Raw genomic sequence first — 18,169 nt, forward strand, 5'->3', positions numbered from 1 at the left:
TTTTGTTGTAATAAACATTGTGGATAAGTTTCATAACATTTGGTTGAGGCAAACTTAAGTAAAAGAACGGAAACAAAAAAATCAGCAATTTTTTCATTTGTAAAGGGGCATAACTCTAGAACGGTAAAAGTGACGCCACCAAAATTCAAACTTGATCTGTGTTTTGTGGTACATATAATAAACATTGTGGATAAGTTTCATAACATTTGGTCGAGGAAAACTAAAGTTAGAGAATGGAAACCAATTTTGGGACGTACCGACGGACGTACCGACGGACGTACAGACGGACAAGGGTAAAACTTAATGCCCCCTCCGCTACGGCCAGGGCATAAAAATCATAGTCTTTTGTAAGTAGTTCCTATCAATCTAACTTAAGCAGAAAACTTAACATTGAAAATTGGTAATTAATAGAAAGTCACTTGACCATGATCTAGGGGGCAGGGTCTCAAAATAGTTGCCAAACTAATATGTACTGATAGTAATGCAACTTCATACAAAATATCATTGATCTATCACAAGTAGTTCCTATCAAACTAACTTAAACAGAAATCTTAACTTTTGTTGAAGCCATCGTGAGGTCGCCGGAAAGCCACACCTTTGTCTCGCCTTCCTCGGCTTTCATCGCAGGCGAGACATAAACCAACAAGGATATAAGTTTAATTATAACTCTGTTCAATAAATTTGATGCAAACCTTTTTACTTATACATTGTGTATAGTTTTCTTTTCTTGATGTGCTTGATAACAAGCCAGTTGTATCTTTTTGGCTCTGCTTAAAACGTCTATAGGGTGTTACACTGTGTGATTTGATATATTTAAGGCTGTATTTAAGTTTTAACATTCAGTGGCAAATATTACAAGCATAATCAGGATGATAACCTATTCATGCCATGTGTTTAACATCATGCTCATGTTAGTGTTTATAGTCTTGTGGCAAATATTTTGCAGTCGGGACTATGATTTTTATCTTGCTAGCTAAGAAGGTGCCTACGGGAATATATGTCCCCCTACCCAGACACTTTATTGTGATTCCAATTCCAAGATCAAATTTCTTTGCTCTTGTTAGTTGCTACATATGTACTGTATGAAACTGCTTAGCAGAGAAGCTGAAAATTCTAAAGGAGTAAATGTAGGTTGATATAGCTACTAAATAGCCTAAATTTTAAGCTAAAACCTTTCATTAGGATATTATGGCCATTATCACATTGTGTTATCGGTAAGTGTTGGGAATAAGCTGGTAAATTATAATAGATTAATCAGACAGCGAGCTCCATTGATTTAGTTATTATAATCCTTTGATTTATATGCAAATAATGTAGGAAATCAGTAATATACTTTCCCTTATATATGAACACTTGTGCAAGTCATTTACAGTATCAAAGTAGAATTACCCAAACTTACAGAGTACTGTACCCCAAAGCAATGTGTAATTATGTACAAAATGGACATTTGATGGAAAATCAAAGGGATTCCTTACATTTACAGGAATCCCTTAAAGGTTTCTGTAAAAAAGTAACATTTTCTAAATATTTTCTACTTATATCTATTATTGAATATAATAATCAAATAATCGAAAATTTCCAATAATGGATCCATTTTAATATTATAATCAATTATCAGAACATCACTTTTATAGGGTTTTCTTGGAAGCATTCTATCTATGGCATCAAAATTAGCATAAGTTCAATTTTCCATCAAATTTAATGAAAACATGTCAATTTCCCTTGGGTATAGATAACAGAGCTTATATATATGGTTTAACATAGTACTCTAACATTAGATATGATTTACAAAAAATGTAATAACTAAAAATAGTTCTCTAAAATTAGATATGATGTAACACAATGTATATCAATTTTCAAATTATAATCAAATATAATTAATACATGTAGTTCCAAATATTTTTTCTTTCATTTGTCACAAACTAATATAGATCTACAACTTATCTATCAACTTTATCTACACAATGTAGTTATAATGAAATATATCCTTTAATAAAAATAGATTATTATCTAATTAAAGGAGTTCACTTCATATGAAAAAAATTATATATTATAGCACTCAGAAAATTAGATTATACAGAATAACAAACAAACCTACCACAAAATTCTTCAAACATTTTACCAAAGAAAAGAAAGAAAAAAACAAAATTATATTTATCATTAATACAATGTCTTTTAAAAATCTTTTAAAAAATTAGTTATTTCCCTTTGTACAGAAATGGATTAATTCATCAAAAATTGAATTCTTAGGAAAGGGCTATAACTTAACAACGAGAAAAGCTAAAATCATGAAAATTGAACTGGACCTTCATTTGGTCACAGGAAACAACATATCTAAATTTCTTCAAAGCGTTTTCATGTAAATGAATGGACACTGTTTGGCAGCCGCCCGCCATACATCCCCAAATCAATAACTGATTTACTTCGAAAATCCAGTTAATAAAACAGCTTAGCTATCATATACATACTGGAATGAAATTTATATATAACAGTGTATGATCATCTTGATTTGTGACATAAATAACTAGATGTGTCGAATGACCCCCTCTCAAAAAAGCTTGAAGCTATTTTTAGGAGTGGAAATTTGAGAATGAAAGTCTGAATAACTGTTATTTTCAAGAAATTTTCGAAGTCCAAAGCCCGTAACTCATTCTGTAACTCATCATAGTAGACTCACATACTAAAAATCATATCAATATGTGAAGGCGTTCAGTAAAAAAATCTGTAAAACTGTTATTTTCACAAAATGATCAAAGTACAAAGCCTGTTGTTTTGGCAAAAATCAGCAGAGTAGAACCAAAGTAAACTTGGTCTGTAACTCATCATAGTAGACTCACATGCTATAAATCAGCTCAATATGTGAAGGCCTTAAGAAAATCAAAGTACTGAAGTACTGTCTACTCGGATGACCTCAAGATCTGTTAAAGTTGGTTAATGAATAAATGATAGGGATTTTAATCTCACTGTTGTTTCAATACACTTCACTTATATGCATCATCTTACTATCATTATAATCTGGAGTGCTGCTTTATATCATATCAATATATGTATAACAGTGGATAGCAGATCATCTTTATAACCTATTAGGCAAATGTTCATTCATTGAATGCACACATTCAGTTGAACGGCAAATGCCTGGATCTGACAGATAAAGGTCAATCTATCGACACAAAAAGTACTTGTATGTAAAATGTTTACGCCCATAAACAGTGCCACCTACATTTTTTTTCGTCGTCTCTTTGAACGATGTCCCATTCTTTAGGAAATTAAAACATAAAATTAATTGAAACATATATAGAATAGTAAGTCATGTAAGTGTAGAAAACAAATTAAAAGATATATATTTTCACACGACTGATTATGCATGATATGCTGGCAATGGGCGCAATATATCCTTAAATCCAAGACGGAATAAAATGCTCCGCTGGCTGCAGCCTGATACAACCTCAGAGGTCGAACCCTGAACATTTGGGGCAAGTATGGACACAACATATAAGCTTAAAACAGCTCTGAATTTGGATTGTGATTGAATATTTGACACAGCATAGGTTTGTGACACAAAATGAATGGGGTCAAAGAAGTGAAAAATTTGAAATTGGACATTTACCTATTATGGTCCAATATCCAAAATCTAAATACATGGAAAGAATGAATGATGAAGTTGATGAAATCAAACAAAAGTTTATTTTAGGACCCTTTGGACCTCATTGTGGACCAATTTGATAACAGAGCCCAAAATCCAAAATCTAAATACACGGTTAGATTCAACATTTCACCCTATATATTCAATTTTTGTTGAAATCAAACCAAGTTTAATTTCGGACCCCGATTTGGACCAACTTGAAAATGGGCCCAAAAATCCAAATTTAAATACATGTTTAAATTTAGCATTTCAAAGAACCCCATATATATTCAATTTATGTTGAAATCAAACAAAGTTTAATTTTGGACCCCGAATTGTACCAACTTGAAAACTGGGCCCAAAATCAAAAATCTAAATACATGTTCATTAATACACAATATAAGCTTTGTTTAAAAGGAGTTCGCTTCATCAAAAAAAAAAAAATTATATATATTTAGCATTTTAGCATTCAGAAAATTAGTTTAAACAGAATAACAAACAAACATTTGGTTGAGGCAAACTAAAATTAGAGAACAGAAACGAAAAATTCAACAATTTTTCAATTTGTAAAGGGGCGTAACTCTAGAACGGTAAAAGTGAAGCCACCAAAATTCAAACTTGATCTGTGTTTTGTGGTATTAAGCATTGTGTATAAGTTTCATATCATTTGGTTGAGGCAAACTAAAGTTGGAGAACGGAAACCAATTTTGGGATGGACGTACAAACGGACAAGGGTAAAACTTAATGCCCTCTCCACTACGACAGGGGCATAATAAAACCTCATAACTCGGAAACGTAAAATCTAAGATTTATAAAAATCAAAAGGAAGCTTACGTCAATAGATATAAACAATTCACCAAAGTTTCATGAAAACTGCTCAAAGCATTTTTGAGTTATTGTCGAAAAACTTGAAAATCCCCCTTTTTTAATGAATAACACCCCATAACTCGGAAACGTAAAATCTAAAGTTTATAAAAATCAAAAGGGAGCTCACGTCAATAGATTTAAACAATTCACTAAAGTTTCATGCAAATTGGTTAAAGCGTTTTTCAGTTATTGTCCAACATGTAGACGACGGACGGACGGACAACGGTATATCATTATACGTCCCTTAAACGGGCGTATAAAAATTAAAAACACTGTTAGATTGCACATATTAGAAAACACCAATAATTTAATTTTTGATGAAATCAAACAAAGTTTAATTTTGGACCCAAATTTGGACCAACTTTAAAAACCAAGCCCAAAATCAAACATCTAAAACACTGTTGGATTGGGCATATCAAATAACACCAATAATTCAATTTTTTGATGAAATCAAACAAAGTTCTATTTTGGACCCCAATTTAGACCAATTTGAATACTGAGCCCAAAATCACAAATCTAAATACAAGTTTAGATATAGCATATATATCAAAGAACCCCAACCATTCATTTTTTTTTAAATCAAAGTTTAATTTAGGACCCTTTGGACCTTAATGTGGACCAATTTGAAAACAGGCCCCAAAATTAAAAATCTAAATACATGGTTAGATTCAGCATATCAAAGAACACCAATAATTCAATTTTTGAAGAAATCAAACAAAGTTTAATTTTGGACCCTTTGAACCTTAATATGGATCAATTCAAAAACAGACCGAAAATCCAAATAAAAAATAATGAATTAGATTCAGCATATTAAAGAACCCAAATGAAAGAACTCAAGACTTTGAATTAAACCCCTTTGAAATTGCTAAAGAAATTAGCAATTTATACAAAGTATTACAAAAGAATGATTTTTGGCCCCTTTTAACTAAACCATGATTTCCTTTTGAAGTATGGAACCTTGTGGTAAAATTTAATAGAGATCCATACTCTCATACACAAATTATTGTCCTGAAACATGAAAAAATGCTTGTTTTTGACCCCTTGTTGGTCCCTAATTACTAAACAGCTACAACAATAACCCCAAAATAAACCCCAACCTTCCTATTGTGGTATGGAACCTTGTGCTTAAATTTAATAGAGATCCATACACTTATACTCAAGTTATTGTCTCTGAACCAGACAAATAATTGTTTTTGTTAGGCCCTTTTTGGCCCCTAATTCCTAAACAGCTATGACAATAACCCCCAAAATTAATCCCAACCTTCCTATTGTGGTGTGGAACCTTCTGCTAAAATTTAACAGAGATACATGTATATACACTTTTACTCAAGTTATTGTCTTAAAACCAGACAAATAATTGTTTTTGGCCCCTTTCTGGCCCCTAATTACAAAACGGCTACGACAATAACCCCAAAAATCAATCCCAACCATCCTATTGTGGTATGGAACCTTGTGCTAAAATTTCTTACACATCCATACACTTATACTAAAGTTATTGTCTGTGAACCAATTTATTTTCTATGAACCAGTAAAACTGACCTTTTTTGGCCCCTCATTACAAAACCGCTAGGACAATAGTTTCCAAAAACAATCCCAACCATCCTTTAGTGGTATGGAACCTTGTGCTAAATTTTCATAGAGATCCATGCACTTATACTCAAGTTATTGTCTGCGAACCAAAATGTCTTCAGATGCAGACGCAGACACCACCATAACATAATACGAACGCAAATAAATTTGGGTCGTATAAAAAGTGTTGGTTTCCTATGTCAAAATTGTGGATTCCAATGTTTACTAAGTAATGACCACTTTTTTGTTCTTATTGTTTAACAGTAAATATAATTAGTATTTACTGATGGTATTTTATTGCTTTCAAGAGTTATATAATACATTTTGCCTAAAAAAAAACAGTCTAGCTATATGTCCCTGTAAAAAATTAAGGCTACAATGATGTCAATTTACCATGTTCACATTAGAGCTGCATTTTTTGCATTTATAATATTTACATGTTCATAGAGAACAATGGAGTAGACGTACGTGGGTTCAATTCCCAACCTAGGCATCAATCTTCATAGGCGAATGTAAAGCTGGCAGATTGGCCTATATATATATATATATATATATATATCTTTAATTAAGATCCATTTTGTTACATCTGGTGATCCGTTTATTTGGCAATCGCCAATGGAAGTCAGCAGGGTTTAAGAACAGCCGTTGTTCGACCTGCTAGTCAAATGCGTTTTGTTCAAATATACTTTTTCACTTTTTTGGTCTTTTGGAAAATGTTGTTTGTGCTGTATTTAGACCCCTCTACTAAGAAATTTGTTTTGCATGCACACGTATAAAAATTGCGGTTTTTATCCAACACAATCATAGTTTTGAACATTGTTTTCAATTTAGACTTGTATATATATGTTTGAACGTTGTTTTCAATTTAGACTTGTTTATATTTTTTCGCTTGGGCTTGTATTATATTTGCCTTCGGGTTTATATGATCCCTTCATCCTATTTCGACTCTTCGAAACTCAAGAGTCCATCCTCAATTGAGGTAAATAATATGGCCTTCCAAATACCGTTTCGATTCCTAACATCACTGAAGAGACATTAATTGTCGAAATCCGGATATGGTGTACTAATTTTTGCACCTATTGTTTGCGGTATACCATCTTTTCCGCAAGTTTATTGTTTTCTATTTGGTATTAAATTAATAATTAAGATCCATTTTGTAACATCTGGTGATCCGTTTATTTGGCAATCGCCAATGGTAGTCAACAGGGTTTAAGAACATCCGTTGTTCGACCTGCTAGTCAAATGCGTTTTGTTAAAATATACTTTTTCACTTTTTTGGTCTTTTGGAAAATGTTGTTTGTGCTGTATTTAGACTCCTCTACTAAGAAATTTGTTTTGCATGCACACGTATAAATTGCAGTTTTTATCCAAGGCAGTCATAGGTTTGAACGTTGTTTTCAATTTAGACTTGTTTATATATATATATATATAGTTTTCAATTTAGACTTGTTTATATTTTTTCGTTTGGGCTTGTATTATATTTTCCTTCAGGTTAATATGATCCGTTCATCCTATTTCTAATATTTCGATCTTCAAAATTCAGAGTCTATCCTAAATTGAGGTAAATTATATGGCCTTCCAAATACCGTTTCGATCCCTAACATCACTGAAGAGACATTAATTGTTGAAATAGGATATGGTGTACTAATTTTTGCATCTTTTGTTTGCGGTATACCATCTTTTCCGCAAGTTTATTGTTTTCTGTTTGGTATTAAATTTTTAAATTTTAAAAGATCCATTTTGTAACATCTTGTGATCCGTTTATTTGGCAATCGCCAATGGAAGTCAGCAGGGTTTAAGAACATCTGTTGTTCGACCTGTTAGTCAAATGTGTTTTGTTAAAATATACTTTTTCACTTATTGGTCTTTTGGAAAATGTTGTTTGTGCTGTACTTAGTCCCCTCTATCAAGAAATTTGTTTTGCATGCACAAGTATAAAAATGTCGGTTTTTATCCAACACAATCATAGGTTTGAACGTTGTTTTCAATTTAGACTTGTTTATATATATATATATATATATATATTTTCGTTTGGGCTTGTATTATATTTGCCTTCGAGTTTATATAATCCGTTCATCCTATTTCGACTCTTCAAAATTCAAGAGTCTATCCTAAATTGAGGTAAATTATATGGCCTTCCAAATACCGTTTCGATTCCTAACATCACAGATGAGACATTAATTGTCGAAATCCGGATATGGTGTACAAATTTTTGCACCTCATGTTTGCGGTATACCATCTTTTCCCCAAGTTCATTGTTTTCTGTTTGGTATTAAATTAATAATTAAGATCCATTTTGTTACATCTGGTGATCCGTTTATTTGGCAATTGCCATGGCAGTCAACAGGGTTTAAGAACATCCGTTGTTCGACCTGCTAGTCAAATGCGTTTTGTTAAAATATACTTTTTCACTTTTTTGGTCTTTTGGAAAATGTTGTGCTATATTTAGACCCCTCTACCAAGAAATTTGTTTTACATGCACACGTATAAAAATTGCAGTTTTTATCCAATGCAATCATAGGTTTAAACATTGTTTTGAATTTAGACTTATATATATATATAATATACTTTTTCACTCTTTTGGTCTTTTGGAAAATGTTGTTTGTGCTGTATTTAGACCCCTCTACCAAGAAATATGTTTTACATGCACACGTATAAAAATGTCGGTTTTTATCCAACGCAATCATAGGTTTGAACGTTGTTTTCAATTTAGACTAGTTTATATTTTTTCGTTTGGGCTTGTATTATATTTTCCTTAGGGTTTATATGATCCGTTCATCCTATTTCGACTCTTTAAAATTCAGGAGTCTATCCTAAATTGAAGAAAATTATATGGCCTTCCAAATACCGTTTCGATCCCTAACATCACTGAAGAGACATTAATTGTCGAAATCCGGATATGGTGTACAAATTTGTATAAACGTATAAAAATGTCGGTTTTTATCCAACGCAATCATAGGTTTGAACGTTGTTTTCAATTTAGACTAGTTTATATATATATATATATTGGCCATACATCTACAAAAATTGTACTCTGTTGTTCCTATGTCTCATTTTCTGCTCACTCTGGCTAAGTCCCCAACATCTTTCTTTTCTAAGTATAAAGCAGCATCTCTAAGGTAAAGTAAGGGGACACTTTATACATAGTCAAGCGGCTAAGTCCTGTCTTTTCTGGTCTCTATTTTTTTTTCTGAGTCTAGAGTACCTTGTAAGCCCCCACTGGAATGCCACCAAGCTACAACTCTCTCTTTTTCCCTTGCTGGCTGAAAACGATGTACCGGTTTTGTTCATTGTTGATGTCTGTACAGTGACTTAAAACTACTTACAGCCACATTATTTGAACTCTGGTGGATAGTTGTCTCATTGGCAATCATACCACATCTCCTTATTTAACTATGGGTTATTTGAAGTAGATCATCTGATGACTAACACACATTCAATCATTTGAAAAAAATTAATTCTGCAATGATTTACATGTTGCCATTTTGAGATTTCAATTTATATACATTAATCAATATGTATCAACAATAAAATTTGGTTGTATAAATGGTGTCATTATGTTTGTAATTGTCCACAGTTTTGTGTCAACACAATTCATTTAAGTTCCCTAATTTAAAGGATTGATGAAGTGATTCCAGTTTGATATTTTGGGCCACTAACAATGTACTGTAAATTCAAAAATTATTAATGGTTTCTATTAATGTGAATAATAACTTATTGCAATGATACAAACTCGCATTCTGATATCTGATACATGTACATGTATATCTGTATGCAACTTTTTCTGAAATGGTAATAATCTATTTTTGTTGTGGACCTAAAATAAAGATTTTTGGTGAAAGTAATTTCAACCACATTTAGGCCTAGGAAATGAAGAGTGCAGAGTTTGACAAACTAAATACTTTAAATTCAGAAATTATTGTGAGGTTTTTATTAATGCAAATAATGCAACTTAGTGATTATCGCAATAATAAGAACTCATATTCTGATATCTAATACTATGCAGATTTTCCTGAAATTGCAATCATTAAACCTCGCATTTTTGTCCTTTCTTCAAAAATCCCAATAACAAATGCACCCAATAATTTCTGAATTTACTGTATTCAAGTCATTTAAGGACATAAGATAGTTACAGGAGACGTTGCTAACGTATTATGTTATTTTTCGCGACGTCAAACTGCGACATATCGCAAAAAGATGCATTTTTCAAGGGATTTTAATCATTACCTTGAAAACAAGTACATGGACCCCTTTTCTTTTAAATGACAAATGATTAGAAAATCATAAGTTCTGTATGAAGATTATTTGTTCCAATTTTTATGAAAAAATCACCGATGAATTTTTTTTTAATTAGATAAATATTCAGCAAAAATGCAGTTTTTTACTATAATCATGAAGTTTTAATAAAAATTACTTTCAAAGAATTATTACACAAATTAAGAGCAAACTTTTCTAAAGAAAATATTCCAAAACGTTTTACAAAAATCGAATGTGTTTATCTTTTGTAACAAAAAATTTAAGTATGTCTGTCTAAAGGATAGAAAAACCAAGAAACAGAAATTTTAAGTAAATGTCTAAATTTTCAACCCCATTTATCTCAAAATTTAGCACATGAAGGTCTATTTTTTATTACATATTTGAATTAACTAAGTGAAAAATAGCTTGTATGCAAATTTTCGTAAAATAAATAGAAAATGTGTCTACAGACTTGTAAATATGCACAAGTCAACTTCCACATACAGATGCAGGACTCACATTATTAAGACCGTTTTTTGTGATTATAAGCATTGTGTATAAGTTTCATAACATTTGGTTGAGGCAAACTAAAGTTAGAGAATGGAAACAACAGATTTAGCAATTTTTCCATTTATATAGGGGCATAACTCAAGAAAGGTAAAAGTGACGCCACCCAATTTCAAACTTGATCTGTGTTTTGTGGTAATAAGCATTGTGTATAAGTTTTATAATATTTGGTTGAGGCAAACAAAAGTTAGAGAATGGAAACAAAAAATTTAGCAATTTTTATGTTTATAAAGGGCCATAACTCATGAAAGGTAAAATATCAAATCAATATCTTCAAGCATGACGAAAAAAGTGTGGAAAACTGATTATTTGCTTGAATTTTCTAAGTCCTAGGACCATAAATCTGCAAAAAAATCATCCAAACCTAACAAAATTTGAACTTGATCTGTAACTTGTCATGGTAAAACTTTATACCATATATATCAAATCAATAGATCTTCAAGCATAACCAAATGAAAGTGCGGAAAACTGATTATTTGTGTAAATTTTCGAAGTCCAAGGACCATAACTCTGCACACAATCATCAGACCCGAACAAAATTCGAACTTGATATGTAACTTGTCATGGTCGAACTATATACCAAACATCAAATCAATATCTTCAAGCATGAAGAAAAAGAGTGCAGAAAACTAATTACTTGTGTAAATTTTGAAGTGCAAGGACCATTACTCTGCACAAAATCATCAGACTGAAATAAAATTCAAATTTGATCTGTAACTGGTCATTATAAAACTATATACCAAATATCAAATCAATATCTTCAAGCAAAAAGCAAGTGTGGAAAACTGATTTGCTGGACTGACTGACGGATGGACAGACAGACAGATGGACGGAGTGCAAACCTATAGTCCCTTCAACTTTGTCGGTTGGGGACTAATAAAGGACTCTTTCCATTTGTTGAAACTCAGCGTTTATTTGTAGCACTTTTGAATTCAAATTGAAGAAAAAAATTTACCAACTTCTATCGACAGAAATAATGTGAACTGTATGATATCATATTGCATTTCAGCTTTTTGTTCAGTTTTCTTTGCATTGTTATGCTCCCTCCGTAGAGGATGGGGGCATTAAGTGTTACCTTTGAGCGACTGTCTTTCCTTCCGTCTGTCCATCCGTTTTCATTGCAAATCTTGAGCGGGGGCATTCAGGTCCTCAGACACATTCTTCTTTTATTTATGTTTTAAATTCATTTCTGGATTTGGATTTTTTAATTTTATTTATAGCCAGCAGCAAAACTTGTACATCTTATATAGTTTCTAATCTTAAAGCATGCGCAGGATAAGGTATAATAAAAATGTTAATATTCTGTCCACTGCAAATAATCTTTTATCCAATCAATATCAATATCAGTGTTCACAATTTTGAATATAAAAATAAGATGTGGTATAATTGCCAATGAGACAACTCTCCACAAGAGACCAAATGACATAGAAGTTAACAACTATAGGTCACCGTACGGCCTTCGACAATGAGCAAAACCCATACTGCATAGTCAGCTATAAAAGGCCCCAAAATGACAAATGTAAAACAATTCAATGAGAAAACTAACGGCCTGATTTATGTAAAACAACAATGAACGAAATACAAATATGATATATAGCAACAAACGACAACCACTGAATTACAGGCACATACAGAATGTGGCGGGGTTAAACATGTTAGCGTGCGCCCAACCCTCCCCTTAACCTGGGAAAGCAGTGAATCAGTACAACATAAGAACAAATTATAATAAAGAGCTGCGCCATGAGCACATGATACGCCAGTCGCTTTTTCAAAGAATAAAGTTTCATAACTCCTCAATGTCATATCAGAAAACTAAAGGGAGGTTATTTTAATAGATATACTCCGAAACGTAAACTCTAAAATTTATGAAAATCAAAAGGGAGCTTACGTCATGTACGTCAATAGATATAAACAATTCACCAAAGTTTCATGAAAACTGCTTATACTTAAAAGCATTTTTGAGTTATTGTCTGAAAACTAGAAAATTCCTCTTTTTTAATGAATAAAACCCCATAACTCGTGAACGTAAATTCTAAATTTATAAAAATCGAAAGGGAGCTCATGTCAATAGATATAAACAATTCACAAAAGTTTCATACAAATTGGTTAAAGCGTTTTTGAGTTATTGTCCAACATGTTGACGACTGACGGACAGAGGTATACCATAATATGTCCCGTAAACGGGCGCATAAAAATCAATTTATAATGGCTTTTGAACTCATCAGATCACAAGAACACAGACAGGACTTGGCAGGGTATTTATAACTTCCTACAACAAAACAGACATTAAGTACATATCTGAGAGTACTCAAAGTTACTGACAGCTAGTTCAAAGCCAATAACAACAAACTAGAGGCTCTAAAGAGCCTGTGTCACTCACCTTGGTCTATGTGCATATTCAACAAAGGACACTCTCCAACATTGTAGACAAAAATAGAATTCATGACAAAAATCTCTCTTTTGTTGATCTTGTATTGCTGATCATTTAGTCTGTTTAATTTCTCTCAATCTTCTTTAGTTTTTGCTCAAAACACAAAAGAGAGTAAAAAAAATCCTCATTTGTTGCTAAGTCTTAAGGGATTAAAATCGGGATAAGACAACAAAAAAATGTCCGGCTGGCTCAAATATTTTTTGGAAGCATTATTAGATACTGTATGAAGATTATTTGTTCCAATTTTTATGAAAAAATCACTGATGAATTTTTTTTTAATTAGATAAATATGCAGCAAAAAATGCTGTTTTTTACTTTAATCATGAAGTTTTAATTATAATAAAGATGAATTAATTTCAAAGAATTATTACACAAATTAAGCCGTATATGCGAACTTTGACAAAACCACAAAATCAAATATCCACGAAAATAAGTACACAGGAAAATAAATGAATCCACAGTATATACATGTACATTGACTGAAATATTTTCTAATATTGATCAGAATGTATTCATTTCATACGAATTTAATTAAACGTACCATTGACCTTTTTAAACATGCTATACATGTTTTCTAAATAGTCATGGTCCAAAAACCACACGGATCTGTCTTTGTCATCTTCATCAAATGGAACTGTAAAATAAGAAATTTAATACAAACAATAACATAACACATATTTTATTTGTAAATAAATTATTCAATAAAATGCTTCGCTGAGCACAACCTGATACGACCGTAGAGGTCGAACCTTGAACAGTTGGGGCAAGTTTGGACACAATATTCAAGCTTGATACTGTCTGAATTTGGATTGTGATCAAATTTTTGACATAATATAGGTTTCTGACACAAAATAAATGTGGTCAAAGAGCTTAAAAATTTGAAATAGGACATTTAATTTACCTAGAATGGTCTGATATCCAAAATTTAACAACATGGTTAGATTCAGCATATAAAAAACACCAAAAATTTAATTTTAGTTGAAATCATACAAAGTTTAATTTTAGACCCTTCAAACCTTAATATGGACTTATTTGAAAACAGGGCCCAAAATAAAAAATCTAAATGCACAATAAGATTCAACATATCGTACACCCGCATTAATTCAGTTTTTGATGAAATCAAACAAAGTTTAATTTGGGACCCTTTTGACCTCAATGTAGACCAATTTAAAAATGGGGCCCAATATCCAAAATAGTTATAATACAAGGTTAGAACCCCCAAAAATTAAAGACTTTAAATTAATCCCATTGAAATTGGTTAAAAGATTTGTATTTATTTTAAATTGAAGATTTCTTGCTATTGCGCAATACTGTTCAATTAAAGATTTCTATCTATTGTGCAATACTGTGCTCTTGCTCATTATTGTGATATTGCGCAATACTGTGCTATTGCGAAATAATGTGCTATTGTGCAATACTGTGCTATTGTGCAATACTGTGCAATTAAAGGTTTCTTGCTATTGGGCAATACTGTGCAATTGAAGATTTCTTACTATTGCGCAATACTGTGTAATTGAAGATTTCTTGCTATTGCGCAATACTGTGCTATTGTGCAATTGAAGATTTCTTGCTATTGCGCAATACTGTGCAATTGAAGATTTCTTGCTATTGCGCAATACTGCACAACTGAAGATTTCTTGCTATTGCGCAATACTGTGCAAGTGAAGATTTCTTGCTATTGCGCAATACTATGCAATTAAAGATTTCTTGCTATTGGGCAATACTGTGCAATTGAAGATTTCTTGTTATTGTGCAATACTGTTAATCTGTTATATATAATAATTTACACACGCTGTTTGGTGTGTATCTCCTGCCATATCAGTATTTGTTGCTCTATATATAAATCAGAAATAATCAATGTAAAAATGGAAAATTTTTAGAAAAAAAAAAAAAAAATATGAAAAAATTCCATTCCCCCCCCCCCCCCCCCCCCCCCCCCCACCAGAAAAGTTTTGAAAAAAAGTTGAAATTTGAAAAAATCTTGAAGAAAAAAAATATGAAACCTCCAAAAAAATTTGAAAAAAATCTCCTCCAAACTTTTTTACCCCTCCCCCTTGGAGTAATTACCACCAAACTCAATCCCAGCCTTCCCTTTGTGGTAGGGAACCTTGGATTACAAATTCAGAGAGATCCATACACAAGTTATTGTCTGGAAACTAGAAAAATGCTTGTTTCTGGCCCCTTTTTTGCCCCTAATTCCTGAACATTTGGGGCAATTACCCCCAAACTCATTCCAAGCCTTCCCATTGTGATTTGGAACCTCGTGGTACAATTCCAGAGAGATCCATACACTTACACAAGTTATTGTCCTGAAACTACAATAAATTGCTTCGCCGAGCGCAGCTGGATACGACCGAAGAGGTCCAACCCTGAACAGTTGGGACAAAAATGGACACAATATTCGCGCTTGATACAGGTCTGAATTTGGATTGTAATTAAATATTTGATACATAATAGGTTTCTGACACAAAATAACTGTAGTCAAAGAACTTAGAATTGGTTATATGATTTGAATTTATATTCAATTTTTTGCTTTTGTGCAATACACTATGCTGTTGCTAATTGACCCCCCCCCCAAAAAAAAAAGATTTACCCTCCCTTTTTTTGGCTTTTGTGCAATACACTATGCTGTTGGGAATTGACCCCCCCCCCCCAAAAAAAATATTTGAAGAAATTTTCTTTTAAATTTCTGAAATCTGAAATGAGAAAAAATTGTCCCCCCCATCAATTTTTTTTTCACCTCCCCCCTTTTTCCAAAAAAAAAATTCTTTCCCTCAAGATATGGTCATAATCTCAATTCAAATTTCCAATGGAGTTTGCAACCATAGTTACCCATTTAAATACGTCATAAAAGTCTTAAAATAGATAAATGGAGAATGATGCCCCCGCTTGCATACAACATTATAAAGGGACATAACTCAAGAACAATAAAAGTGACGCTACCCAAATTTGTACTTGATCTGAGTATTTTGGTAATAAGTATTGTGTATAGGTCTCATAATGTTTTGTTGGGACAAACTTAAGTTTCGGAACGGAAACTAAACATTTTGCAATTTTTCGATTTTTAAAGGGGCATAACTCGATGATTAAAGTGACGCCACCAAAATTCAACTTGATCTGTATTTTGTGGTAAAAAGCATTGTGTATAAGTTTCATAACATTTGATTGAGGCAAACTAAAGTTACAAAATGGAAACCAACTTTGGGACATACTGACGTACTCAAATTTGTACTAGATCTGAGTTTTGTGGTAATAAGTGTTGTGTATAGGTTTCATAATGTTTGATTGGGGCAAACTTAAGTTACAGAATGGAAACTAAAAATTTTGCAATTTTTCGATTTATAAAGGGGCATAACTCGATAATGGTTAAAGTGACGTCACCAAAATTCAAACTTGATCTGTATTGTGTGGTAATAAGCATTGTGTATATAAGTTTCATAACATTTGGTTGAGGCAAACTTTAGTTAGAGAACGGAAACAAAAAAATTTGGAATTCTTCCATTACTAAAGGGGCATAACTCTAGAACGGTTAAAGTGACGCCACCAAAATTCAAACTTGATCTGTAATTTATGGTAATATTAGCATTGTGTATAAGTTTCATAACATTTGGTTTAGGCAAACTCAAGTTAGAGAACGGAAACCAATTTTGGGACGTACGGACGTACAGACGGACAAGGGTAAAACTTAATGCCCCCTCCGCTACGGCGGGGGCATAAAAATATTCCAATAAATGTAAATTTAATATTCATATATTCGTCAAAGGCCAACTTCTTTACCATCGACCTTTTATATTAATTATTAAATTCATAAACATTTATGAATGACACTGAATTTCTATATATCTTTATTTTTATTCCTTATAAATATTTTTATATTGGGGACAGATCGACTAGTGCCGGATCAACTTGGGGCCGGATCGACATGAAAGCGTTCCAATCAGCTAGTTTGATGTTTTGATATTATTGCTCATTAAATTACGTTATGCACAGGCCTACAGAAGCTTCAAGGGTAAATTATATTTAAACATAAAACGGTACCTGATCCCAAAATGGACTACAGACAGTAGTTTTCCGACCCGGCAAGAAACATCTCTGTTGGAAATTATTGGGCGTCATATGTTTCTGTGCCTGGTACTATGTATTTTACTTTTAATTTATTTGATGAAAGAATCAAAACGCAATATTACCTGCAAAACTATTGGAGACATCGAGGACACCTTGCCGGTTTGCCCCAAGAAGGACTCCGACAACTCTTTTCATATTCCCAACCTTTCCCATTCTATTAAAATGATCTACCACACTCAAAAGAACGAGTGGATGAACCACAACTTTAGAAATTTTAGAAGGGTCTGTTGGTAGCATGTTCACTGTAGTTTTTGTAGTGTAGAAGATAGCACTATCACAAAAAAAATTTACTGAATCATGCTCAAATATTCAACTTCCGGTTTTGTCGGAAGCGCTGCTGTTTAACCCGGCCTTATACAAACTCGGCCTATAAGTCAGTCGGAGCTAACAGAACTCGGCGAGGATTTTGTTGGTCCCTGCTGATAAAGCTGCCAATAATATCATTAATGTTTGCCATTAATTTTGTATTGAAGTTCTGCAAAAGGAAATCACAAATCCTGGGACTATTATACGAATCCGGGTCTGTTCGCTCCCATTCGCGTTCGTCCCCTTGAATGTTCGCTCCCCACACGTTCGCACCCTGGGTCTGTTCGCACCCTTTTTATTGGTTTTGGTGTGGAATAAATATTTAATCGTGTTTAAGTTAGTGTATTGCTATAAATAAGTTTTTTTTATTTTTTTAAAATAAAGTGACATTATAAAAACGTAATTACAGGTTTCCTTTAGTGTTTTCAAGGATTTGTTTAGGATTA

The 18,169-nt window shown here is 32.5% G+C and overlaps 1 protein-coding gene across 1 annotated transcript in view; it reads right to left on the reverse strand.

Moving 5' to 3' along the window:
* The window catches only part of LOC127701332 (26S proteasome non-ATPase regulatory subunit 7-like), a 102,719-nt gene extending 84,973 nt beyond the window's left edge, over positions 1 to 17,746 (reverse strand). Inside the window, exons 1-2 of the mRNA XM_052205223.1 lie at positions 17,480 to 17,746; positions 13,834 to 13,926 (exon numbers count right to left, since the gene is read on the reverse strand). Of these exons, the coding sequence (XP_052061183.1) occupies positions 13,834 to 13,926; positions 17,480 to 17,654 (268 nt within the window). The 5' untranslated portion in view covers positions 17,655 to 17,746. The remainder of the gene's footprint in view (positions 1 to 13,833; positions 13,927 to 17,479) is intronic.
* Between the last annotated feature and the right edge of the window lie 423 nt (positions 17,747 to 18,169).

The sequence above is a fragment of the Mytilus californianus genome, unplaced genomic scaffold, assembly GCF_021869535.1.
Source record: "Mytilus californianus isolate M0D057914Y unplaced genomic scaffold, xbMytCali1.0.p SCAF_5, whole genome shotgun sequence".
Classification (NCBI taxonomy): Eukaryota; Metazoa; Mollusca; class Bivalvia; order Mytilida; family Mytilidae; genus Mytilus; species Mytilus californianus.